We start from the raw sequence: 26,012 nt of genomic DNA on the forward strand, positions 1-26,012 counted from the left end.
CAGTTTTACAGATGGTTAATTAACTACATTTATATTGTGCTTTTCTAGTCTTAACCACCTCTCAAAGCGCACAGCTCTGTCAATTAAATCAACTAATCGATTAGTCGACAAAATCCTATAAGTGTTAGTCGACTAAGAATTTCTTTAGTCGGGGACAGCCCCAGTACCTAGGTAAGGACTACTAGCCAGTCAGAAGCAGAGTATGAAGGCGTGGCGCGCTAGCAGCTAGGCGAGCATTATAACGTGTTTTACAAAGTGGCGCACATTTGTCTCTGAAGTAAAGGCTGGACTACAATAGAGCTGTTTGGAGCAGTTTGTGAACAGTGTTTTCTGTTGGAAAGTCCCTTTGGGGTGGACTTTGGGCTTTTTCACTTTGTAAACCTATGACGTGCACAAAAAGATATAAAACACAATAACGGAAAGGGAAAAAGCCAAAAAGCATAATATGAGCACTTTAAACTTTTTTCTCTTAAAGTTCATACGGTGGGCCGGTTTGTCAGCCGCTGTAGAAGGTGCATTCTTAAACCTCCCCGTCTCAAACACATCACACAACTAAAGTCTACTTCATGCCAAAAATACTGCATAGATAACCATGGAAATGAAAATAAAGAAAATGTGTGGAATATTATGTAAAAAGAAAAAATAATAATTAAATACGACTATATATACAGTGGTTTTAAAACTATTTGTTGTGCTGGTGCACGTTAACCACGTGCATGATTATAACCACTTTTTTTTAAAATTTCAAATCATTTAACTGTGTGCATAAACATAAATATTAATACTTCATCTTTAGTGTTTAGTTCAGTAACAGAGTGGCAGAGAACCACAAACCGTCTTTCATTTAGAAGACACGTTTTAGTTTAACAGACCAGTGAACTCTGTGTAATCTGACATTAAACTAAATGTGACAAAACTGAAAAAAAATGTACGAAAAGTGGCATTATGGACACGTGAGGTTTCTGTAGGATGCTGATTAATACACAACACACATTTCCTTCAGTCGGTCAATATAAACAATTGCTTCAATATCAGTAAACACATTAAACACACAGGTTCTTCTCATTCACTCTGAAGGGATTCCTGTCTCTGGAGAACGATGTCAAATACATGTGAACAGCTTTAACAGAGTTTCTGTCCTTCATCTGTAGAAAAACCATCAAAAGTCAAACGTCAGAGGCAAAGAACATTAGAAACTTAATGATTAGAAATTATGAAAACAGATGTGTGAGGAAATAACTGTTAAAAATTAAACTGGTCACTGGAGTATTAAAAAGATCAATCTTGAATTTGGGAATGGTAGTTTGAGAAAATAATCTTAACACACAGTTCACTGTTTTTTTTTTTTTTTGGAGCTGACACACTCTCAAACTCCATCCACTGATAAAAGAAGAAGCCATGAGATACTGTTTAAAGCTCCAGAAAAAGCTGCTAAATGGACAAGATGAGTAAAGATTATTTTGTGAAAAAATAATAGACTTTGACTGGTACTTTTATTTTGCTGCCTAATTCAGTATGTAACCAAGAGTGTTTGTGGTAGTAATGTGAACTAGGGATTATGGGTAAAAAGAGAGCAGATGTTGACTTTTCTCACCCAGAGTAAGACAGACTTTTTATTGGCTCTGTCTGAAAGTCCCTTTTACCATTTTACTATGAGCCAACACATGAAGACTCCTGTGTTTAAGAGGGTAAGCTGGCAGGATGACAGGTGTGTTTAACAAGTCCAGATCTGCTTGTAATCAGCTGGTATGCCCTAAAATAAAGCAAAGTCAGCTTTTCCCCCCCACTGTGGTTTGGACCAAACAATCTGTAGCTGAAGATACAACTTTAGTCTTATCTTATATCTTGAGTGACAAAATCGCACTTTTGATTTGGTCACTTGAAGTCCAATTTTATATTAAGTGTCTGGTGTTTTTCATATGCTGCTGTAATTTACTGTCATTTAAAAAATACGCGTTAACCCTTTGAACCCTTGGCTATGTTTGGTTGCGTATGGCATAGTTACTTGATGTCATAAATTATTTTTTTCAGGATACATTAACCCACTTGGAAATGCCATTATTCATGTTATCCTAGAACATGTATTCATCATAGTGTGTATATATATATATATATATGATATGATATGATATGATGTTTTGGGATTAATATGTTTAGAGTTTTGGAACTGCAGTTCCCATGATACTTTGGATAATGTAAACAGGGTGTATGATGTTGCCATGGAGTCAGTGACTTAGCTTGAGGAATACATCTTAACACTGTTTTGAGCCTGTATTTGTTTGCATTGAGTGGATTGTTATGGAGGTTTATTCTCGATGGATGTCTGCGATATCTCTGCTACCATTGGAATAGAAATTTCTCATGTTGGCTGCCTCTTGCCGTTTGCTTTGTCGGTCCGTTTGTTATGTGCTCTCTGCCTTCAGTAGGCATTCGTTGGTTAAACGTTACTGGTTTTGCTCTTGCCCTTAGCCCCCCCTCCTCCTCCTCCTGGGCTGCTTTTACTCTCAGACTTCCTGCCAGGCGAGTTGTGACAGGTGGAGCCTGACTGACCACCACTGTTGTTGTTGTTGTGGTTTGTGTTGCCGCTCAGCGTTTCCATGATGGAGCGGAACGCCCCGAACGGCCGCTTGCTTTCAGAGCTTCCCGATGGAGTCCTCTCCTTCCCATGATGCCCTTTGGTCGGCTCCGCCTCCTGATTGGAGCTCTTGTGGACCTGCTCATCGAAGGTGACCCTCAGTTTGAGATTTTGGGATGTCTTCCTGCGAGACGAGGGCGACTTCAGGGCGCTCTTGGGGCTGGTGGCCACTTTCTGGCCGTTGGCGGCGTCTTGGAGGTCGCCGGAAGCGTCTGGTGTTTTACCGTCTGCCGCCTCGGGGTCGCTGGAGGTCGGGGAGGGGTTAACACCGACGCTGTCCGCCGACTTTGACCCGCTGAGAGAAAACGCCAGCTTTCTCTCAGCTATGCATGAGGAGGAAGAGGAGGAAGGGAGGTGCTTCCTCATCACCAGGTTAAGGTGGTTTGACGCTGGCTCCTCCTCTGCGATTGGCAAATGGGACGGCCTATCAGGTCGCAGTGTGTTGGAGGCTGAGGCTCCTTGACTTTTACCCTCCTCTGGCGGATAACCGTCCGAATCGGATTCGCTCAGAGAGCGCTGCATGATCTGCTTGAGTCTTGCTAGTTTGAGCTCTCTCCTCTCCACCAGCCCGATCCTGCGGGCCCCGGGGGCCCCGGGGGCCCCGGGGCCGCCCGCCGGGGGCAACCTCTCCCTGGGACACAGCGTGTCCGACATGTCCTTCCCCAGCAGCTGCCGCAGCACCGGGTCTGGACCCACCCCTCCCTGACGAACCAACCAACCGTCACCTGGAGTCCCCTCCGCTGTCAACATCATCTCCGGCCACGCCTCCACTGAGGGCTGATGGGAGCTGGAGTCCAGACAGGGAGAAGAAATGATTCTTTACTTTTACAATGTATAGGTGTGTATATTGTTGATGCCTTTAAATCATTACAACTACTACTACTACTAAAAACCAACACCCTATTATACTGCTACTTCTACTACCATTACTACATACCACTATTTATAATAGTAGTACTTGCTTTTCTATAAGAATTACTTTTACCACGATTGGTTTTCATTAAAAAACTACAGCAACTATTCTAGCTGCTACACCTGCTGATGCTACCACTTCTATAACTACTACAACTGATATTGCTATATTATACCATCTGCTACTATCACCAATACAGTGAAAACACATGGGGTCTGGTTAATTAAGTAACTAATTTCAGCTCTGAAATAGCATTATCTGCAGTTCAAAGTTTTATATTGAATAAAATAATTACATTTAAAACTGCAAAATTGTAATAACTAATATAGAGTAGACCTGAGGTTTTCCACTTGCCTCAACCCTGAGAGCTGCTTCAGGTGGTGTATTTAAGCCATCTGATCTGAAAACTGCTGGACTATAAATGCTGCGATCACTTGCTTTCACTGCTGCCGCCGCCAGCATCGCTCATATCTGTGGCTCGGAGTTAAAGTTCTTCTCGGTGGAGGTTACCATCATCACTCCCCAATCTCTGCTGTGCTGACTTGTTTATTCATGTGGGGAGTGACAACTATTGCTGTTTTCCAGACTCACTTCCTCCACTCTCACACTAGGGGACCTATTTTAACGATCTTAGCGCACGGCGTGAAGCGCATGGAGCAGGTACGTTTGTCCAAATCCACTTTTGCTCGTGCGCCGGGCCCATGGTTCAAAAGGGTTGTACTTTGTGACTTAATTAATCATGGGTGTGTTTTGGGAGTAACATGCAATAAACCAATCAGAGTGTCATCTCCCATTCCCTTTAAAAGCCAGGCGCGTTTGGACCTTGGCGCATTGCTATTATGATGGCGGATTTGCACCGTAATATTTTTATTTGTAATCTTTTGCATGTTTGTGTGCTGCTGCGCTTCACGGTGTGTGTAACAAGCACAGTGTGCACGCGCTGTGCACGAGCCTAGCCGCATTTTACTAACTTGCTGTTAAAATAACAATGAAATGCTGCATTATTGACTTTAGACCAGGTTTTTGTTGGTCAATGGCGTGATCACTTCCCGCTGCCATAAGATAGCAATACGGCAAGAATTCGCCTGAACACACCTCCCTGTAAGACCAGCACGCCCATGGGCGCAAAGATGGTCGCAGGTGCATTTGCTTTTTAAACGACGCGGGCGCTGGACGGAAAACTGCGTCAGTCTTAAACTAGCAAAGACACTTGCGTCGGACTTTGCGGTGTGCCGGGTGCAAGATAGGGCCCCCTGACTTCATGTCTTATTCTGTGATTTTGTAGCCACCGCTTACCATGGTTTTAAAATATCTACATTCCCAACAGTATAAAATAATACAACTCCAGATTCATGGGGGACATAGTTGTGTGTGTGTGTGTTACCTGGGTGATCTGGAAGGTGTCCCCTCTGTGGGGTCCATCAGTCTCTGCAGTTGTTTCTGTAGAGTAATCCTGTCTGCTGCCTGTCTGCATGACAAACACACAACAACAGGATTAACATGATACAAATGGAAGACAAACAATAAGGAAACAAGTTAAAACCCGTTTTAAAAGTTATACAGCATTGAGCAAAGTGAGCTACACATAAAACAATATCAATAAAAATAAAAGTTAAGAAAATGCCTTTGTATACAAATAGGTTTTAAGAAGTGACATAACAGATACAAGTAAATGTAGGCCACAAAGGCTGTGAAAGCACACTTAGAAGTTTTTAACAGGGATTTAAAAGAGGATAAGGAGCTCCTCAGGGATGTTGTTCTAGAGAGGGAGGCCCTAGATTGTTAAATGGCTACACTGTAACAAATTACTGTAAATTCTACATTCACTATTTACAGTGTAGTAGAGCCTTTGCTGGGGAACCTCAGGTGTGTTGAATATTCCTTCTAAAAAAACATATATGTTCAAATATATTTGGATATCTATTGGTCCGCATTATGTCCATAAGGTTTTATGATTTGGTCATAAAGTCTCTTGCCGTTGAATTTGTCTGACGAGTTTCAAGAATGTTCAAGTATGTAGTCGTCTCTCCAGTTAAACATTTTTGTTGACGTCTTTGTAGCATCTTCTTCACCCTCGCTGTTTGTTTACTTCCGGTAGTGCCAGACACATGATAGAAAACTTCATCAACACACCCACTCGCTCGCTATGAATTCTTTGTATGCATTTTTTATGGACAAGTTTTTTTAAATTGTTTTTATTTTTTACAATTCTGATATATATATTCAAATTTTGAATATTCGTTGACAGCCCTAGTTGTGACCGCGTACGTACGCTGTCGGGATTCTGAGATGTAGTTAGGTGCGAGTCCAGAGCGGGACTTCACTTAAAAGTGATCAAAAATATCTTAAAATCAATTCTGATAGGATTAATGTGCTCTCTGTCTGGCTGCTGCATTTTGGACAAGCTGTAATTTGTGTAATCCCTGTTCACTCACACGTGTAGAGAGAGTCAAAAAGCAGAGATCTTCAACAGAGAGTCCGTGACCCCTAGCGGGTCCTCAGAGTGAGTGCAGGGGGGCTGCCAAATTATTTAAAGTTTCTTTTTTCAAAAATTAAAATGTCTGAAAATATACATTTATAAGAATCAAACATATTAATAGCTAAGATAAATATGCCCAGTTGTGTACAGTTAAGCTTAAAGATTCACTCATTCATTTATTTTCCTCCCCAAGCCCAGTTTAATATGCAACTCAACAGCATACAATATATGCAGTAGGGGGTCCCTACTCGGTCTCTCTTTCAGCTTTGGGGTCCCTGGCCTAAAAAATGTGAACGACCACTGGTCTAAACAAGAGTAAATTTAAGCGTGTGTGACAGTCTCTAGACAACACCTGAGCCCATTTCACACATCTAGAATGGCCAATAGAATAGCAATAACTGAGAAACTATGAACAATTTGATACAGCAACTGTAACTGAAAACAACGGTACAAACCCTGTGACTTACTCATTGAGCTGTTTGGTGAGTTTAACAACCTGGGAGGCCAACGACATGCAGGTTTCCACGACGACCAGGTACCGAGCGCAGGTGGTGTGTCCCTGCCGCTCGGCACTCTGGGAAGGCCGCTCCCCCTGCTGGTTCTGGACCGTCACGTTGGAGCCGTACTCCACCAGAGTCTGGACACAGACACAGAGACACAAACCGTTACTGCTTTGACTTCTGGCTCCTGAGAAACATCTCACACACGTTGACGCTCGTTTCTAAGTCAGTATCTGAAATTAGAAACATTACTACTTCCAGTTTTAGCTCTTTTCATTAATACTCCCATTAATACTGCCTTTAGCTTTCCCCACAGCACAGATCTACTCGGCTCTGCTGAGAAAAAGCAGCTATTTGATCAAAAACAGATCATTAACTATCAGTATTTAGTCGGCCCGGCTAGCCAACAGGAAGCAGACAAGACTGATAACATCCGCCTCTCCTTAAGCATGGTGAATAAAAACACTCAGCTTCCACTGCAGGAACATGCGCCTCACATTGTATGACAGAATTTCAAAAAATGTGGGGTTTAATGTTGACATTTTCATTGTTTAAATATTGTAATAATAAAATCTAGAGTTGATTTGAATCATTACTATTACTATTACTGAGCTGTAGGTTAAGAAAGTTAATTGATGGAGTGGATGTTAAATAATCGAATCAAACCACAAGACCAAGTGCAGCTGTCCAAGAGAAAACAGAGGAGAGAGTGATAGTTGGTAGTAATTGTAACTTTCCAGCAGTACACACCTGTATGCAGGTGAGGTGTCCGTACTGGGCTGCCACGTGGACGGCAGTGTTCCCGTTCTGGTCGACTTCGTCCAGCGAGATCGCCTGTTCCTGCATGAACTGAAGCAACCACAACAAGACCTTCTCCTGGAGAGGCAGACGGAGAGAGAGAGGAGAGAAAAAGAGAGAGACTTTTTACCCTTAAGTCAACCAAACACACTTAAAATCTTCCCCAACACACACACACATGCACGCACGCACATATACATACCCATCCCAACATAAAATGGGACTTTTCCCTTTAACACTCTTTCCTCATCTTGTTTGAACCTTAAACACAATGTAGTTGCTAAATTATAAAATAGTGGGAATACTTCATGTGGGGAATGAAGTGGAAATGTTGCCGTGAGGGTTTTGCTTTGTCTTCACTTAGATAAAAAGGTTTATCCTCTGTACGCTGGCCTTTAAAGACATCTCAGGGTGCTTTCAGACCTGTTCACTTTATGTGGTCCGGCCAAACAGGTTACCGACTTGATTGGATAGCTTTAGTGATGTCATTCTGCATCAGCGCTAACCTGACAAGCCGGATGGTTTGTTACACAGCACCACCTGGGAAGCCTTCATTGGAAACTGTTTGGAAAGGTATGTATTAATGTGAATGTGTTTCTTTATGTTACCTGTCCATAGCGGGCAGCGTAGTGGATCAGGCTGGGATGTTCTCTGGTGCAGCTCAGCTCTGCGATGGCCTCCGTCTCACTCACCATCCACCTCACGCACTCTAGATGACCGTTCTGCAACACACACACACACACACACACACACACACACACACACACACACACACACACACACACACACACACACACACACACACACACACACACACACACACACACACACACACACACACACACACACACACACACACACACACACACACACACACACACACACACACACACACACACGTTTCAGTGAGGACCAGGTGGGTTTAAATCCGTCAACCCATTAATCTAAGTGAATAAAACAGAGGCTTGTTGATAAGAGCCAATCAGGACTCAGCTGCCCGGCTTGTCTCTAGATAACACACTTCCTTTCTGGCAGCCAATCAAGAGCCTGGTTTCCACAGCAGGGCGAACAAAACTTTCGCAGTAGTTATAGTGTTCATTCCAGGGACTCATTTTTATAACATCCTGCAGCGGGCCAACCGAGCCAATGTTGAACTTTTTTTATCCAAAACCTCCATCTTAACACTGACGGACCTGTTGACCTCATTGACCAGCTGCCGACAGACAATTAAATGTCTGCATGTCCTTGTTAGCTTATAGTGTAGATGTTTTCTTTGTTGTTGTTTTTTTATATTTTCAGCAGGTTTTCTGCATTTTAAGCTGTAAAATGAGAAAATGAATCTACATCAGGGTGATAATAAGGTAGAGGATGAAGCTGCACAACATCTATTCACATTTTCTTAAAGATATCAAATCTCTTTGATTTTTTGAACCACTTTAAGCTTAGTAGTTCTCTACACCTTACACACACACACACACACACACACACACACACACACACACACACACACACACACACACACACACACACACACACACACACACACACACACACACACACACACACACACACACACACACACACACACACACACACACACACACACACACACACACACACACACACACACACACACACACACACACACACACACACACACACACACACACACACACACACACATATACATTGAAGAAAGAGTATAAAGTAGAGCAGCCTGAGTTTTTTTTCAGGAAATTTGGTCTGCTTGATTTTTCTCATTTGTATTCATGCCTTTAAAAAAAAAAAGAAAACACCAAGTATTCACTAATCAACATCTTTTAACAGTTTCCTTCATACACTGACCTTAACTCCCAGACCAGCGGGAGTGAGCTGCTGGGTGTTGCGTTCGTTGAGGCCGTCCTCCCCCATCAGAGAGGTGAGATGCTGCAGACAGTCAGCGTGGCCCTGACAGGCCGAGATGTGCAGCAGGTTGTTCCCGTCCTCGTCTCTGATCAGCTCCAGGTTGTCTGCTGCCAGGTGAGGCTGCAGGAGGGGGGAGGAGAAAGAAAGGGTCGGGGAGGGATAGGAGAGGAAAGAGAAAAGGGTAAGGAGAAAACAAATAGGATACAACATCAGATGTGGTTTGCAAATGTAACAGGTTCAAGTCAAATGTAAGACTTTTTATATATATATTATATATGACAAGCCTAGGGCTGGGCAATAAATCGATATTATATCGATAATGTGATATGAGACTAGATATTGTCTCAGATTTTGGATATCGTAATATCGTGATATAACATAAGTGTTGTCTTTTCCTGGTTTTAAAGGCTGCATTACAGTAAAGGGATGTACTTTTCTGAACTTGCCAGAGTGTTCTAGCTGTTCTATTATTTGCCTTTTCCCCACTGAGACATTATGTCCACATTACTGATGATTATCTATCTAAAATCTAAGTGTGAAGATATTTTGTTAAAGCCCCAATTGTCAACCCTAGAATATCGCCGCAATATCTATATCGAGGTTTGTGGTCAAGAATATCGTGATATCTGATTTTCTCCCTATTGCCCAGCCCTAGACAAGAGACAGAAGAACTACAACACCACAGAATAAAAAAATAAAAAAAATTCAATGAGCATTAGAGGTAGCGTTACACTGACATGAGAAAAATTAAGACCCGTTTGAAATTATTTAAGACCTAGAACACAATCAGCAAATTGTGCAAAAAGACTTTTAAAAGGCATACAATTTAGACTTAGACACTGCAGAAACCCTGTGTTAGATTCTCTTCCACTAATCAGAAGCATGACGCCTCCCACTCACCAGCAAAGACATCTGTCCCTCTCTGACGATGTTGATGATGTTCTGGTTCTTCTTGGTCTCCTCGTCCACCTCCGCTCCTGCTCCTCCACCTCCTCCGAACCCCCTGGGCCCACTGCTGCCTCCGGTCCCTCCTCCTCCTCCTCCTCCTCCTCCTCCTCCTCCTGGACCAGGAGCCCTGGGCTTGGAGGCCTCCTGCCTGCCGACGCTGCACCCGGGCAGGGGGAACATCATCCCCGGGCCCCCCCCCAGTGGCTCCACGCCTGGCCTCTGGTTCTGAGAGTCTGGGTAGACCCGCGCAGACAGCAGCTTGTCTGGAAGTCATTATTCAAAGAAAGGTATATCATGACAGTGTTTTTCTCCAACAAGAAAGGGTAAGACAGAGCAGAAGAAAGGTTCGCACCTGCATCAGAGAAAGAAGAGACGGAGGAGAGCAGCTCCGACTGGTAGCCTCCTCCAGCTGGGGAGCGGTGGAGGTGGTGGAGGTCTGGATCCATCGACTTGGACTTCTTCAGGTCTGACCACTTCAGCGGAGACAGAACACAATACTGCAGGAAACACATAAATACCAACATTACAGTTTATTAAATAATTCATTACAAAAGCTGATATTTCATGCCATTAAACACATAACTTGGTGAAACAGAAGCCTTCCAGAAAAATGCGGAGTTTTTTTGTGATTTTTTGCTGATTATGCAGCACGTTTTCTTAAAAAATGCAATGGAATATGCCGAATATTTATGCAATTTTATGCGATCAAATTGCGGGAACTTGCAAAAATTGCGGGAACTTGCAAAAACGGCGGTTTGATGAAAAAGAGAAAAAAGTGATCCCCCCAACACTCTGCTTTTTGATGATGTTCACGTAGCGTAATTACGTCACTTCGTAACGTTCCCATGGCAACAGGGGGAAAATGGCTGCTCTTGTGTGAAGTAAACGCAACATTTTTCAACTTTCTGCTAAGATATATGTGACTTTTTTTTGCAAAGAAAATGCGGGGATTATGAAATCATGCAAGCCCTGCATAAAAATCAGCTTTGCAAATGTTGTATGTTTTAATACGCTGGACATGTTTGTTAGAGCTGAAGGATTCACACAATTTGGCGATTGTATAATTGTATTTTCCTGGAGGGACTGCTTAATGGAATACTGTGAATTGATTATTAGATAAAGGTTAAAAGCAGTACTGTGGATTTTCCTTGTAAACAAACGAAAGTTCTCACCAAATTGTGTGAATCCTTCAGCTCTAACAAACATGTCCAGCGTATTAAAACATACAACATTTGCAAAGCAGATTTTTTTAAAAGTATTTTAAATCCAGTAGGGCTGAAACGATTCCTTGAGTAACTCGAATAATTTGATTACTAAAAAAACTCAATGCAAAATGATTTCAATGCTACCAACATTGTATCGCTCACGGTTTTTCCGCACGGAGGATTATTACTGTTGCACACCGGGCTGGCGCTGCTGGCAACACATGTCATGAAGAATGATACAAAATGAAGAAAGAGAGCGTAAATAGTGAGGGGCTGAGAGAAGAGTCAGACTGGAGAAAACGACAGAAAGTGTCCAAAGTTTGGAATCAGTTCAAGAGTAATTAAAACAAAATCTCTGTACAGCTTACCACGATAATAGCACGACGTCAGAGCTTCAGCATCTCAACAGAAAACACTAACTTAATCATCCATTCCACGAAAAAAGTAAATCACAGAGTCGTATGGACGATGAAACTACACCAAACACAACAACTAACGAAATCAGAAAATAAGTAGTGGTGACCACAATCTGATCTAAAGAGCCGACTTGTTGACTATCCCTTCGGAAAAATAGCTGATCTGTTGCTCACCATTTTCACAGAGAAACAGCTGATCAACGATCTACTAGCATAAGTGTAACAGAGCTGTGTGACATTGTAATCAAATATATAAATGAAAATAGGTTGAGTATAACTTACGTATACTTATAGGCACAAAACAACAAAAGTATTTCTTATCCGATTACTCGATTAATCGATGGAATAACTGGTAGAATACTCGATTACTAAAATAATCGATAGCTGCAGCCCTAAAATCCAGCTTTGTTTACAACTATGTTTACTACAGCAGCTAGCGTCTTCTTCCTTGCCTTTGCTGGTGCATTGCTGCATTTCTGCATTTCTTGGAGACTAACTAGCAAACATTTTGCACTGAAAAGAAAAAGGAAATGGCTGCATGAATATACTATAAATATACTTCACAGTTTCCCATACATTTTAGCACCAGTGCATGCACACAGAAAAATGCATTTTGAACCCTGTGAAGAGATCCCAATGTTTCATAGTTGTTTTGCTGGCCCTCGGCAGCCATTACTGCATTACATTCAACAATGCATTAAAACGTATACAATTTTTTTTTTTACAAGTTTAGGGTTCAGGGTAGCCATCAGTCATCTGATGCTTTATAGAAGTTGGGAGATGTAACAGGGAAACGTCATCTACAACATGTCAGAATGCAGAATAGTGACAGAATGGTCAAGGTCACTCCTGAACTCAAATCAATTAGGATTCTGTGACAAGAACTGAAGAGAGCCATTCATGAACAGTTTCGTTCGAGGAAACCCTCTAAGATTCCTCCCGGCCGATTTCCATTGTGGGAAACATTTGGTCGAGGCCACTGTAAAATAAGGTTGAACTAGTTACTAAAACCAAGGCTTCACTTCATTTTTCCAACCTGACTTTGAATGTTCAAGCTACAAATACAGCAAAAACAAATAATTGTTTTTATGTTACTATTTCAGACACATTATTGTGACGTTGAAGAATATCAGACCACATTTTTTGACTAAATAACGCAAAAATGTAGTCCTGTGGACTGTAGATGGCTTCACAAATAAAAACGATTAAAGAAGTTGTTAGAAGCACCTGAGTCTGTGAGTTGCCGCTGCCCAGGCTCAGAGGCTCGTTGTGGGCTAAAGCGGAGCTCTTCAGCCCCCCTCTCCGGGTCCTCTCCAGGGTCCCTCCGCCCAGGTTGCTCCCCGTCACCGAGCGCTTGTCGTGGGGGACCCGAGGCAGCGTGGACATCTGCTGACTGGACTTGATATAAGGCACGTCCAGGATCTCGTCCATGTCCAGATCATAGTGCTCCAGCTCCCCGAACAGAGCCGGGGGGTTGATCCCTCCAACGCCGCCGCCCAGGCCCTTCGCCTTCCCTCCCGGCCCGTCAGAGGAGGTGGAGGCAGGAGTCGGTTTGTCCGAGCTGGGGTCATCCTTACTGGCCTCCCCCGGCTCCCCCAAGCCCAGGCCCTGGACTTTACCCTCTGAGTCAGAGTCGGTGGTCTCTGGTTGGTGTTTGAGAGGGGAGACCCTCTTCACGGGCCGGAACTTGCTGTGGACCTCAGCGAGCCCCGTGGGTTTGATTCCCCCGCCGGTGTGGGAGGAAACGCTGCGACTCCAGTTGATGGCTGGAGCTGCAGGACGAGGAGAGGAGAGTTTTAAAAAAAGATGGTAGTTTAGTTTAGAGATTTCATTAGATAGAAGTTTAAAGGCATGCTATTTTTGTCAAACAGCGACCCCTAGAGTCGCTGTGGAGTACTTGTATTTAAGGTCAAGGTCAAGTCAAGGTCAAGTTTATTTATACATCACATTTACAAACAGTCACTCCTGCCCCAAAGTGCTGTACAGATATTAATACCGGTAACAGCATAAAAGCATACTAATTAGCCAAGAAGAAAAAGTAAAAACCCATTAAAAACATAGTATCCCCGAAATAATAATAATAATTAAAACACATGAAAAACATGATTACAAACAATATTAACAATGTCACAGCTCAGCTTGTGTTAAAAGCCATTTCAAAGAGATGAGTTTTTAAAAGTGATTTAAATGACTCAATAGAGCTAGCTGCTTTAATATTGAGGGGAAGAGCATTCCAGAGCTCAGGACCTGCAACTGAAAAAGCTCTGTCCCCTCTGGTTTTCAGTCTGGATCTAGGACAGTCCAAATGAAGCTGCTCATTTGACCTACGTGCTCTGACTGGGGTATGCGAAATCAACATATCAGCTAAATAGGAAGGTGCCAATCCATTTAAAGATTTAAAAACAAATAATGAAATCTTTAAATGGATTCTGAGAGCAACAGGCAACCAGTGGAGAGACGATAGTACTGGGGTGATGTGGTCAAAGCGCTTTTTCCCTGTCAGCAGGCGTGCAGCTGCATTTTGAACTAATTGCAATCGGCGATCAGACGATTACGTTACGGTCGTATGCAGAGCCGTCTCTGCACTCACGGCGTCCACCCCTGCTTTGCTATCGGGATGATTCGCACTACTACGAGTTCGTTTACCGTCGAAATTACTTTGAAGCTGTTGTATTAAGGTACAAATCTTGCATAGTGTGCCTTTAAAGCTTTAGTGCGTAACTTTTGATAGTAATGGACGTCCGTTACATTCAAGCCATTGCCCTATGAGTGCCTTCAAAGCTAATTAAGACTATCACCTCTACACAACTCTCTCTGTATTTCTCAGTATGGTTATGTTCAGAAGTTGTCCTGCGACTTTCGCGAGAAAAGAGTGAAGATAATTATCTTTTCTGAAGAGTCCATCATGTTTTTTTAATCCTCCGTGTCCTCCTTGTCTACTAGCAACTGTGTGGAGGAGGGGGTGGTGGGGGTGCGATCACAAAAGGCTCGTATCATGTGGACGCGCTGACAGTTTTATTGTCATTACTTAGAATCCCCTCATGGAGGAGACAAAAACTACACACTATAGCTTTAAATGCGTAAAAAAAAACACCCAACAACATCAAATTGTATTTTGTTGACATCTGGAATTACTTTTAAAACTATTTCCCGAACAGTACACTCAGTAGATACGAGTCTGCTATACAGTTTTAGTTAAAAAAAAAAAAAAAAGAAATACTAACTAAGGTATGCTTCTATAATAATTAGTTACCTGGTCTCTCCTCGGCTGTGCCATCACTCCTCCTGGACAACTCTGGGATGCTCTTCAGAGACGTCACAGAATACTGCAGGGTCAAAAAGAAAGTCAGAAAAATTGTGGACAGTAGTTCAGCAGCTGTGCAAAGCAGTTACATTTAGATATTAGTTATTTGTGGTGTCAACTAAGTACAGACAGATTTTAATATGAAGCATTTAGGCAGCTGTAGGTTACAGCGGTGGAATTAAACACTGACAGGCGAATTCACAAAAAGGATCGCACGGCTTTTGCCGCCACTAAACCTGCACAAATAAAGACAATACACCGTGTAATTCTCAAAGAAAATGCTCCTGTGCTATTCGCCTATTGAATCTCTCGGTCACCTTAAACATCATGAAGTATTTCCTAATATTTAGTCCTTGTTGATTTAAAACGGGGTGGAAAATATATGAATTTCCATTTCCAACAAAAACCTTAGAACCTTCAGGGTTTATTGCCAAGGCCCCCCAGCAACAATTGTAGGCGTTAAACACTTCATTTTGTGTGTCTCAAATCGTTGAGAAACATATAGTTACAGGTAAGGATACATACAGTACATGTACATACATACATGTATTGGGTCCCCCTGAACGGTTATTTTTTACCTCTTTTGGGAAGTGGGTTGTCTTTTATATTTCTTGAGGAAGAATCTACCTCTTCTAAATATTGGGGGGAACAAATCCCCTGCATCTCCCCCAACCCCCAAAATCTACGCCTATGGATTATCAGGTAGGTAGGTGTAGTTAGCAGCTGTTAGCTTGTTCAGGCGACATCCCACTCACCGCTGAATCATCAGAGAAGTCGATCTCATCCAGGTCCAGGTATTCAGGAGCCTCCATGTTCACACCTCATCATCAGCCTCACCACCAGCTGCAGACAGCAACACACACATCTTAGTAGGACACTGGCATATACAGTACAGAGCAGAGTTGCAAAGAGTAACCGATTAATCGATTAGTTGTCAAACTATTAAATTAATCGGCAACTATTTCATAAATGTGATTATTTTGTAGTTTTGTGTAGGGCTGCACAATTAATCGCAATTTTATCAAAATCGCAATATGAACTAGTGCAATATCCAAATCGCAGGGGGGCGCAATATTTGTTAAAGGCAAACTATGTGTCAAAGCATTCTAAAATAAAGCATTGTGGTGCTGCAGAGATGTCCCGGCCTACAAATCCTATCCTACAGACTAAAGAAAAACATCTTTGTTTGGTACAGATCCTCGTAAAAAAATATATATATCGTGAATCATATTGCAATATCAGTCAAAATAATTGCAATTATATATGTTCCTCATATCGTGCAGCCCTAGTCTCTTCACTCCTCTGTGACATTGAACTGAATGTCTTTGAGTTGTGGATAAAACAAGACATTTGAGGACGTCATCCTGGGCTTTGGGAAACACTGATCGACTTTTTTTTTTTACTATTTTCTGACATTTTACAGACCAAACAACTAATCGATAAATCAAGATAATAATCAACACATTCAGGGTTCATACGCATTTTAATCAATACTTTTCCATGACTTTTTGGCAAATTTCCATGACTATGTATTCCTGAAAATGTCAGTCGACATTATACAATAAGAATAAAAATCTGTGTTAAAGTTTACCCTCAGAGGTTGAACTTTGAAATGAATGACAATGTACGTGGTTTATAGTGGGTTTCGTAATATCGCGCCCCGAATAGAACGTTAAGGTTAAGACGACGTGAAATACATTCTTTATTAAATAATTTTTTGAAATTAATCACATATTATTATGCTGTGTTAAAAAAAAAATCCATGACTTTTCCAAAACGTTCAGGGTCTTTTTATTTTACCAAAACCTTCCCAGGCCTGGAATTTTCATTTTTCAAATTCCATAACTTTTTCAGGTTTTTTCAAAACGTATGAACCCTGCACATTAATCGACTATGAAAATAATTGTTAGTTGCAGCCCTATTATAGGGACACTTTTCAAACTGTGGGAACATTTTATATGAAAAAAATTACTCATTTTTTTTATTCTTCTGTTTTTCTAAGTTATTTGAAGATTGGGACCTTGGAGAGAATCCGTCACATACTCTGTACTGGTAAAGCTATAAGACTCTTTGTTCTTCTGTGTAGCAGCATCATTTCCATAAATATGATAAAGAAAAACACAAAATGTTGCGGTGATATGATCAGCAGGAATAAAACACAGGAAGTAGCTGCAGGAAACTGAGAACAGTCCTGTTGAAAACTTGTGTTAAAGTTTATTTTCCTAACTGAGATGACAAACTGCTGCTCAGTGAATAAAAAGGAAGCTGTAGAAAAAAAAACAAAGCGGACTTCTATTCTAAAAGGAGGATTTACCAACTACTGTAACAAAAGGCTGAACGAACAACTTTTTTGCTCAGTAATACCGGAGGTTTTAAACTGTCAACTGCACAAACTGCCTGAGCTGTTGTGATCAAAGGCGACGAACGGCGAGATAATCAGGACTGATCAGAGAGCGGCGGGACTCGCAGAGCCCAAACAAAGATTTAAAGACGCAGTACGCAACCTGAACCAACAGCAGAGCAAGAACAGCCTGCTAAGTTTGTCAAATAACACCGAGTAAGGACAACTAAGACTAGTGAGCTTCTGTTTCGTAATAACACGAAATATAACATAACGGTCACAAAAAAATAGCCCCATTAATCAACAATAATTTATGATGATCGCATACATGTTGAAGTTGTTTAATCAAGCAGCAATGCAAAACATCTGTGCTCCTTTTCTTTGCTTGACATAATAACTGAATTTTGGACTATTAGTCAAACAAAACCAGGCTTCTGAAGACGTCATGTTTGGTTCTGGGAAATTGTGCTGTTTTTTTTTTTTTTTTTTTTTATGCCTCCGCGCCAGGAATAGCTGTGGCCGGAATAATTATGTTTTCGGGTTGTGCGTTACATTCTTGTGTACACAATAGTTCAGGAACGCCTTGAGGTAATTTCTTCAAATTTGGCACCAACGTCCCCTTGGACTCAACACACGTTTTGGGGCTATTATTCAAGAATTCATTCGCTAATTATGACAACATTTCACACACATCTTTAATAGGATAAAATGATGAAGTGATGACATTTTTATACCCAAAGGACAACCTCGCTGGGACATCATACTGTTCTGCAAAAATGCTGTTCTGGCCATTTTTCTACGCCATAACTTCGGAACTGAATTGGTGGCACTAATCTTAAAACTGTGGTGATTGTATAGAGAGATCTGTGCTGGCGGGTTGAAGATGTGTGTGAAGCATCCACGTCTTGCCAAAAGATCCACTTATTACCTTTACTACATAAGAGTATGGACCAAACCCCAGGAAGTGGGCCGGGCTGTGAAGCAAATTGAACATAGTGGCCAAAGACAGAAATTGCAACTCCCGGCCCGTCCCTTGATGCCCTCTGGCCCAAAAATACTTTTCCCCACAGACTTACATAGCGAAAGAAACGTCTGTAAATTAGTGGTTCATTTTCTTTGAGCGGCAAAAACCCCTGGCAAACAACTCGTTCCATTCGGTCCGATGACATTTTGAAAGTCTACGAATTGATTGTCGGTTCTAGTTCGGAGGACGTTTCCCGAATCGACAAGAGTTTAGAATGGCTAATTTACAGGTGAGTGGCATCCGGCCAAAAATGAGGGACATTCAGAACCTCCTGCGGCACCGGAACTATCCCGTAAATGAAACGTCGTCGATATGCTAGCGGAGCGCTAAACCGGAATTGGCCGGCGAAGGTCACTAGTGCCTCTGCTCTATGGGCCGAATAACGCGGAAGCAGTGCCGATCGCCATGGCTCATTTTTGGCTCCATGTCAGCTTCACGCGGCACTTAGCAACTCTCATAAGAATGAACGCTGTATCCAGGTCTTATTATACGTTCATGCTCTGGAAAGACTTGGATGTAACTTGGATGTGACTGGTTGGCGGAGGCATATGACCGCCAGGCAGTAATCCTAGTTTTCACTATTTTCTGAAAAGATAATCCACGGATTAATCAATGGCAGCTTTGAGAGGATTACAAGAAGGGGCTTTAAGTGCCGCCCCAGCTGACTACAGTCCAGTCAGGCCTCTCACGTCATCAGGTGGTGTACCTGCAATACGATCCAGATGTGTTCAGGGTAGGGCTGGGCAATATATCGATATTATATCGATATTGTGATATGAGACTAGATATCGTCTCAGATTTTCGATATCGTAATATCATGATCATTATCCTGGTTTTAAAGGCTGCATTACAGTAAAGTTATGTACTTTTCTGAACTTACCAGACTGTTCTAGCTGTTCTATTATTTGCCTTTACCCACTTAGAAATTATGTACATATTACTGATGATTATTTATCTAAAATCTAAGTGTGAAGATATTTTGTTAAAGCACCAATTGTCAACCCTAGAATATCGCCGCAATATCGATATCAAGGTATTTGGTCAAGAATATTTTGATATCTGATTTTTTCCATATCGCCCAGCCCTAGTTCAGGGGGCTTTTAGTTACTTTGGACCTTTTCTTTGGTAAGAAATGAATACTGACCTGAGATCTATCCCTACAGTAATCAATGACAAAATAACAGCTATAATTCTGCAATTCTGCATTAACTCAGCCATTTTTCAGACTGCGTTGTAAGGTGTTTCTGTTATTTTCACCACATTAAATACATTCTAAAGAGCCTTCTTTATGTTTTGAAATAAGCAAATGTCCATTCACAGTCACAGGATGTTCAGGAAGCAGCAAACTGTGGGGTTTTCATGTAAGAGTGGAGTTGTTTTCAGACTGTGTGGGAGCGACCGCAGAACTAAACTGGTCAGAATAAGACCTCTGATTGCAGCTTTGAGAAACATTCGAGCCGAACATCCTTGATAACAACAGTGTAGGTCTGAAAGCCGACATCAAAAATAAGAATGTATCAACAAAAAAAAGAGAAGAGGTCGTCAGCTTTCCTGTGTTTATGTGAACAGCTGACGAGTCTGAATCCTTCCAGGCAGCGAGACACGAAAACAGTCGGAGAGATGAATCGTTGTTTTGGAGCAAAGTCAAGAAACAGGGATGGGAGTTTTCAGGAGGAGTCTGAAAGGGATTTGGTTACTCTTTCTACAAAGTAAAAATGAGATATATGTTTCTTTACATTTCTCTCAGAGGTCAGATTAAACTGAGAGCTGAGTGAATCCAGCTTCCAACAGCTCCTGGTCTGAAACATCCCGTCTCTTCTACAAGTAGAACTGGGAAAAGGAATTATTGCAGCACTTAACGTTGGAGCTATTTTCTTGACCAATAACCCAACCAAACAGGATTAGTGTTGGGTACCGAAATCCGGGTCTAATATGGCGCAGGTGCCAAAATGACCGGTATCTACCGGAACCGAATAGCGATTTAGGGGCCTCATTTCGGTGCCACTTAAATGTGCACTATGAGTTCCTGCATGGTCACTTCTGTTGTAGTAAAGTAAATTCCAAACAAAACAGAGCAAGCTCGGCCCTCCCCCCATGCTTTCGTAATTGTCATGACTAACTGACTGTCACTAACCCCCACCCCCTCCCTCAACCATCTTGTCGGTGATTGGCTGGAACGTGGTTTGTTGTATTTTGTGTTTGACGTTTACGCCCCCTGTGTTGTCTCCCGAGACCGGGCGTTTTCACAGTGTATTCAGGGAGCAGGCAGCTAGCGGGTCCAGGAAAAATGCCTACGATTTTGGACAAAAATGAAATTGTGCTCAAACCATGCAGGGACTCATAGTGCACCTTTAAATGCCTGCGCTGTTCTCTGGTGCTCAGAAACGGACGTTAGAGACGGAAACATCGCTGCATGTCACGCTAGTTAACATTAACATCACACTTGGCAGCAGGTAACATTAGCCTACTGTTAGCCTACTGTTAGCTAGAGTTTATTATTATTATTTTTTAAGTATTGGTTCAGTCAACGGCACCGTTTTGAAATTATCGCTTTAGCACCGCTATCGGAAAAAACCCAAACGATACCCAACTCTAGTCTGGATGCCGTGACAGTATGCAGCAGCTCTATTGTGGTGTTGCCAGGTCTGAGATCTGTCCTGACTCCGCTGTCTGGATGGACTGATGACTAGCTTGTTGGCTAACATGATAAAACAAGTAATCATACAAGTCCTAGACGCACAGAAATAAAACTGATATCGATCTTCTTATCTGACTCAGGGTAAATTCTAAAGACACATCTATATTCCAAAATGTACTTTCCTTTAAAAGGGACACTTTATCCAAATCACAACACATTTCTTCACTTGCCTCTCGTGGTGTCTCTCCATCGAGTACTTTTGGTTTTATCTGTCCAGGTTTTACGATATCTGTCTCTGAGATCTGTGTCTCCCCCTAATGTCAGTGGAGGTGAATAGAATTTGCTTTAAAACAATAAAACATGACACTCAGAAAAATTAAAAAGCAACATCTCTTTCTAAAACCAGTGCCCGTTCTTATCGACAATCCATAAACCTCTCTGTCAACCGTTCCCATCAGGACCATTTCTTAAGTAGGAAGGATTTTTTTTCAATGAAAATCATTTTACAGTGAAGACTGTGGACTATAAAGAGTAACAGGGAAATGTTACATGGTTTCTGCTGTTGAATTGTTTGTAGTTTTTCAAAGCTGACAAACACGTTCCATTCACCTCCCTCCATTGCACCGAACAGAAGACAAATACCTAAAAACCTGGACAAATAACACCAAAACTATCTGCATGATTACACAGTAGCCCCTCTACCAGTTCCCTCATCACATCCTGATGACCAACATTACTTAAAGTGCTCATATTATGCTCGTTTTCAGGTTCATAATTGTATTTAGAGGTTATATCAGAATAGGTTTACATGGTTTAATTTTTCAAAAAACACCATATAGCTACAGAGTGAGGCATCGCACTTCTGTTCCATCTTTGTTGGGAGTCACACATGCACAGTAAGTACTGCTAGTTAGTCAGAAGCAGAGTATGAGGGCGTGCCACGCTAGCAGCTAGGCGAGCATTATAACGTGTGTTACAAAGTGACCACGTGTGTCTCGGAAGTAAAGGCTGGACTACAATAGAGCTGTTTGGAGCAGTTTGTGAACGGTGTTTTCTGTTGGAGATGGTAAGTCCCTTTGGGGTGGACTTTGGGCTTTTTCACTTTGTAAACCTAAAACGTGCACAAAAAGATATATAACACAATAAAGGAAAGGGGAAAAGCCAAAAAGCATAATATGAGCACTTTAAAGTGCTTTAAGTTCTTTTTAATTAGCATATCTTAGTCAATATAGTACTTGACATGCAACAATTTTAAAACAAAAGTCTAAATGAGCTGGACTTAAACCAAGAAGACAAACATGAAGCCAACCAGAATGTGATCAGAAAAGACAATAACAATATGATTATGGTGTCTTACAAATGAGTTATCTGCTTTTATAAATATGATGTTTTCTTGGACTGCATTAAAGTAAATTGTGCTTCAGACTAGGGCTGGGCGATATGGAGAAAATATCACGATATTTTTGACCAAATACCTCGATATTGATACCGCAATGATATTGTAATGTTGACTATTAGTGTTTTCACAAAATATGAAATATGTGAAATTTTTTATCAATAATCATCAGTAATGTGGATATAATGTCTAAGTGGGTAAAGGCAAATAATACAACAGTTACAACAGTCTGGTAAGTTCAGAAAATGACATCACTTTACTGTAAAGCAGCCTTTAAAACCAGGAAAAGACAACACTTATGCCATATTACGATATTACGATATCCAAAATCTAAGAGGATATCTAGTCTCATATCACGATATCAATATAATATCGATATATTGCCCAGCTCTACTTCAGACTGAAGAAACAGTGTAATCGGTAACAAGCCAGGTACCAATACAGCAAATGGTTTTAGATGTACAGTATGAGCACAGTTACAGAAAATAACCCCTTAACTCGAGGCAAAAAGCAGTGCAAAACGAGTCTAAATAAACAAAGAAAAACCTCTCTGAATAGAACTTTCTCTAAGTCTTAAACATCCATCGTCACTGTCTCTCTAATTCAGATGACATGGAGCCCTGATTACAGGCATTACGACCTGCAGACTGGACGGTGGCCAGTTTAAATCGCATTAGTGTTGCTCTCACAGTGCTGAGGGTTCACTCGCTTATTACACTCAGTCAGTTGTCACTATTTGAATCCACATTTTCTAGTAAAACTGCCATGAAGGACTGATAGTAAACTCAAGATGTAACATTTGTTTTGCATCAACATAAAAAGACCTTAGGATACATTCAGATCATGTTATTTGTAATAACTTTACACCAAGTTATAAAGGGCTGGGGGATAATTCTAAATAATAATTTATTGTCTGTAATACTATGCTTTCCTGCAGTGTTTTAAAGCAGTGTTAACGTCAGACAAAGACCTCAACTTCATAAAAATTACACTTCTTAGAAACATTACAGAAGTTTTATTAGGCTGATTTTGTTCAAGAGTCATTTCCTCTGGATATGATGGTAGTGCTTTTATCATTTTATTAAATTGTGTCGTCAAAATGTATATTTCAATACAAAATGTGTTTAAAAACTAACAAAGCGAGCTGTTGAAGGTTTTGGTTGTTGCACCTTCGTAGTTTTAAAGCAGGACACAATTCACTGCATTTGACATTAAATTTGATTACTTCATATTTGATCAGGTATATTCAGGGGAGGAGAAAGTATCTGATCCTTTAGCTACACAAGTAAAAGTACTATTACCACACTTGTTAAATACTCTGTTACAATGGTACAAGTCCTGCATTGAAAATGTTACTTTAGCTAAAATATCATCGACGTAAAAGTATTTCAAAGTAAAAGAACTCACTGCAGAATAAAAACGTCTCCATGACTTTGATTTAAACGATTATCAGAATAGTTTCTAATTCATTTTCTGTCAACCGTCTAATTGATAAATCTTTTCAGCTGTACTCGTATAAACAGTGTACAACAAAACATCATATATTATAAACTCTTTATATGTTTTATGTGCAAAAAATCTTCATCTGTAAAGTAAATAAACCTGTCAGATAAATTTAGAGGAGTTGAAGTACAAAGTAACATAAAAAGAAAAGACTCAAGTAAAGTACCTCGACTTTGTTATATAGGACAGTACTTTAGTTGATGTACTTAGTTACATTCCACCAATGGGTAGGGCTATATTTGCCATATCATAATATAAATCAATGACATAAAACAATGTTTGTATTGAAATGATGATATTGATTCCTACTAGATCACCTAGCTCGGTGTTTGTATTAACAAAAGCTTTCAAATGACAATTTGTAATTTATGTTTTTCTGACCAGGATGTGAGGAACATTACATTTTGTGAAATAAAATAGCATTTGAGACCAACGTGTGTGATTATTGCTTCATTTCCCAGTAATTAAAAGGATGATACAGTTACGATAAGAATGAGCATGAGACAGACTTAAAGTGGCTAATAAAGCAGATAAAACGTGTTTTGCAAAAGAAAACAATGAAAGTGGAGTGAGTTTAGGTGGTTTGTCCTCTCTTCAGTCTTAACAGCTCATTTAATCCTTTGATACCTGCTCATGAAGCAGCAGGAGGCTACTTAGCTTAAGCTAGCTGGCTAATCAGCATCCAGAGAAGCTAATGTGGAAGCTAGCTGCCTAGCCGGGCAGGCACTTGGAAAAATAGGTCAGAACAGAGAGCGCAGGTAAAAACGAGCCCGCCATTGATAAAGAGCTGTGTTCTCCCAAATGAGGGACAGTTGTATGATACGGTACCTTATGGAAGTCAGGCAGCCGAGGAGAAAGCGCTAGCTGGAAGGGCTGTTACAGCTAGCCGAGCCGCTAGCAGGACTGATCCTTGGATCCAGCTGTTTTTTTTTTCCTTGTGTCGCCTCGCTGTCTTGAAAAGCACAAAGACTTTGACATATGGGAAACACAGAGGGGAGGAAATGAGAAGAGGGCTCACTCTGAGCACGTTTCTGAGTCCCATATTAGTCAGAAAGAAGAGGGATAACTACACTTTTACTGTAGTCAGTTCAAATAGGCTTTATGTATATTGGTTTCTGTTTTGCAGTATGTGTGTATGGAAGATATTTTACTTTAAGTAGGCTAGTAGTAATAGCCTACCACAGTGTAAACATATTCTGTGACAAGTAGTAGGCTACAGTAAAAGTCCTGAATTTAAACTGTCAACGTTTCATGGGGTCAGAAAAACAGCCCTGCTTTCAGCTCTGTGCCCTCTTTGTTTGCGGCAACGTATTTTCCAGCTGATCCAGGAGGCTTTTTGAAGGCTTTATTTAGCTTAGAGAGTAGAAGGATGTTCTCAACACATTTAGTTTATCAAAACTATTCAAAATCAACACATCTGGAAATACATGGTTTTTCAGTGGACGTGAAGGGGATAAAAAACTGTAATCTGAGAAGTAACTCTGTCAGACAAATGTAGTGTTTATGTTATGTATGTGCATGTTAAAGTAGGCTACAATATTAATAGTTTTTAAAGTCGGGTATCTTAATGAGCCTATTTTGATAATATAAGCTACAACATTTATCGATATTTATTGCTGTTCTGTGGAAGGTGAAGCAGATTTTCCTTTTTTTGTTTCCTGCTGATTCATCGTTTCAATAGACGATCTTTGCCGAGAACAGCCGCTCAGAGAGAGGAAGTGGAGCCGCTACATCGGTCCGTTATCCTTAGAATAAAACTTCGCTTCTGATGAGGATTTATTTTTCTCACTAACACATGCATGTTTTCTGAAATGAGTGGGATTTTAAGCATAATGTTTTATTTTTTCTGAATTATAAGCCTATGTATTTCTTTTTTTTAACCACTTCTATTATGTTTTATGGTGTTAACATCTGGCCAGGACAATTAAAATGATTAAAGTTATATACAAATAAACCACCTAGATTGTAATTCATATTCTTTAAATGTTGAATATATTAAAATCAAAC

At 40.9% G+C, this 26,012-nt stretch overlaps 1 protein-coding gene across 1 annotated transcript; it reads right to left on the reverse strand.

Annotated features, from left to right (window-relative positions):
- Positions 1 to 1,838: 1,838 nt before the first annotated feature.
- Positions 1,839 to 24,947, reverse strand: sncaip (synuclein, alpha interacting protein). The gene is made up of 12 exons (XM_028579197.1): positions 24,834 to 24,947; positions 15,859 to 15,946; positions 15,053 to 15,125; positions 13,027 to 13,571; positions 10,531 to 10,675; positions 10,131 to 10,441; positions 9,171 to 9,350; positions 7,934 to 8,047; positions 7,278 to 7,403; positions 6,495 to 6,664; positions 4,933 to 5,016; positions 1,839 to 3,422 (listed from the first exon to the last, which is right to left on the reverse strand). The coding sequence occupies exons 2-12, from the start codon at positions 15,913 to 15,915 to the stop codon at positions 2,438 to 2,440; spliced, it is 2,790 nt and encodes a 929-aa protein (XP_028434998.1). The 5' UTR covers positions 15,916 to 15,946; positions 24,834 to 24,947; the 3' UTR covers positions 1,839 to 2,437.
- Positions 24,948 to 26,012: the final 1,065 nt, after the last annotated feature.

Source organism: Perca flavescens, chromosome 5, assembly GCF_004354835.1.
Source record: "Perca flavescens isolate YP-PL-M2 chromosome 5, PFLA_1.0, whole genome shotgun sequence".
NCBI classification, from domain to species: domain Eukaryota; kingdom Metazoa; phylum Chordata; class Actinopteri; order Perciformes; family Percidae; genus Perca; species Perca flavescens.

What these genes read in the sequence shown, in the direction of transcription:
- sncaip (XM_028579197.1), bottom strand. Translation starts at nt 15,915, where the DNA reads ATGGAGGCTCCTGAATACCTGGACCTGGATGAGATCGACTTCTCTGAT. An exon ending in ACGCTGCCCGCTATGGACAG is followed by an intron (nt 7,404 to 7,933) that starts GTAACATAAAGA and finishes CTGCCTCTCCAG; the next exon opens with GAGAAGGTCTTGTTGTGGTT. An exon ending in GACACCTCACCTGCATACAG is followed by an intron (nt 6,665 to 7,277) that starts GTGTGTACTGCT and finishes GTCTGTGTCCAG; the next exon opens with ACTCTGGTGGAGTACGGCTC.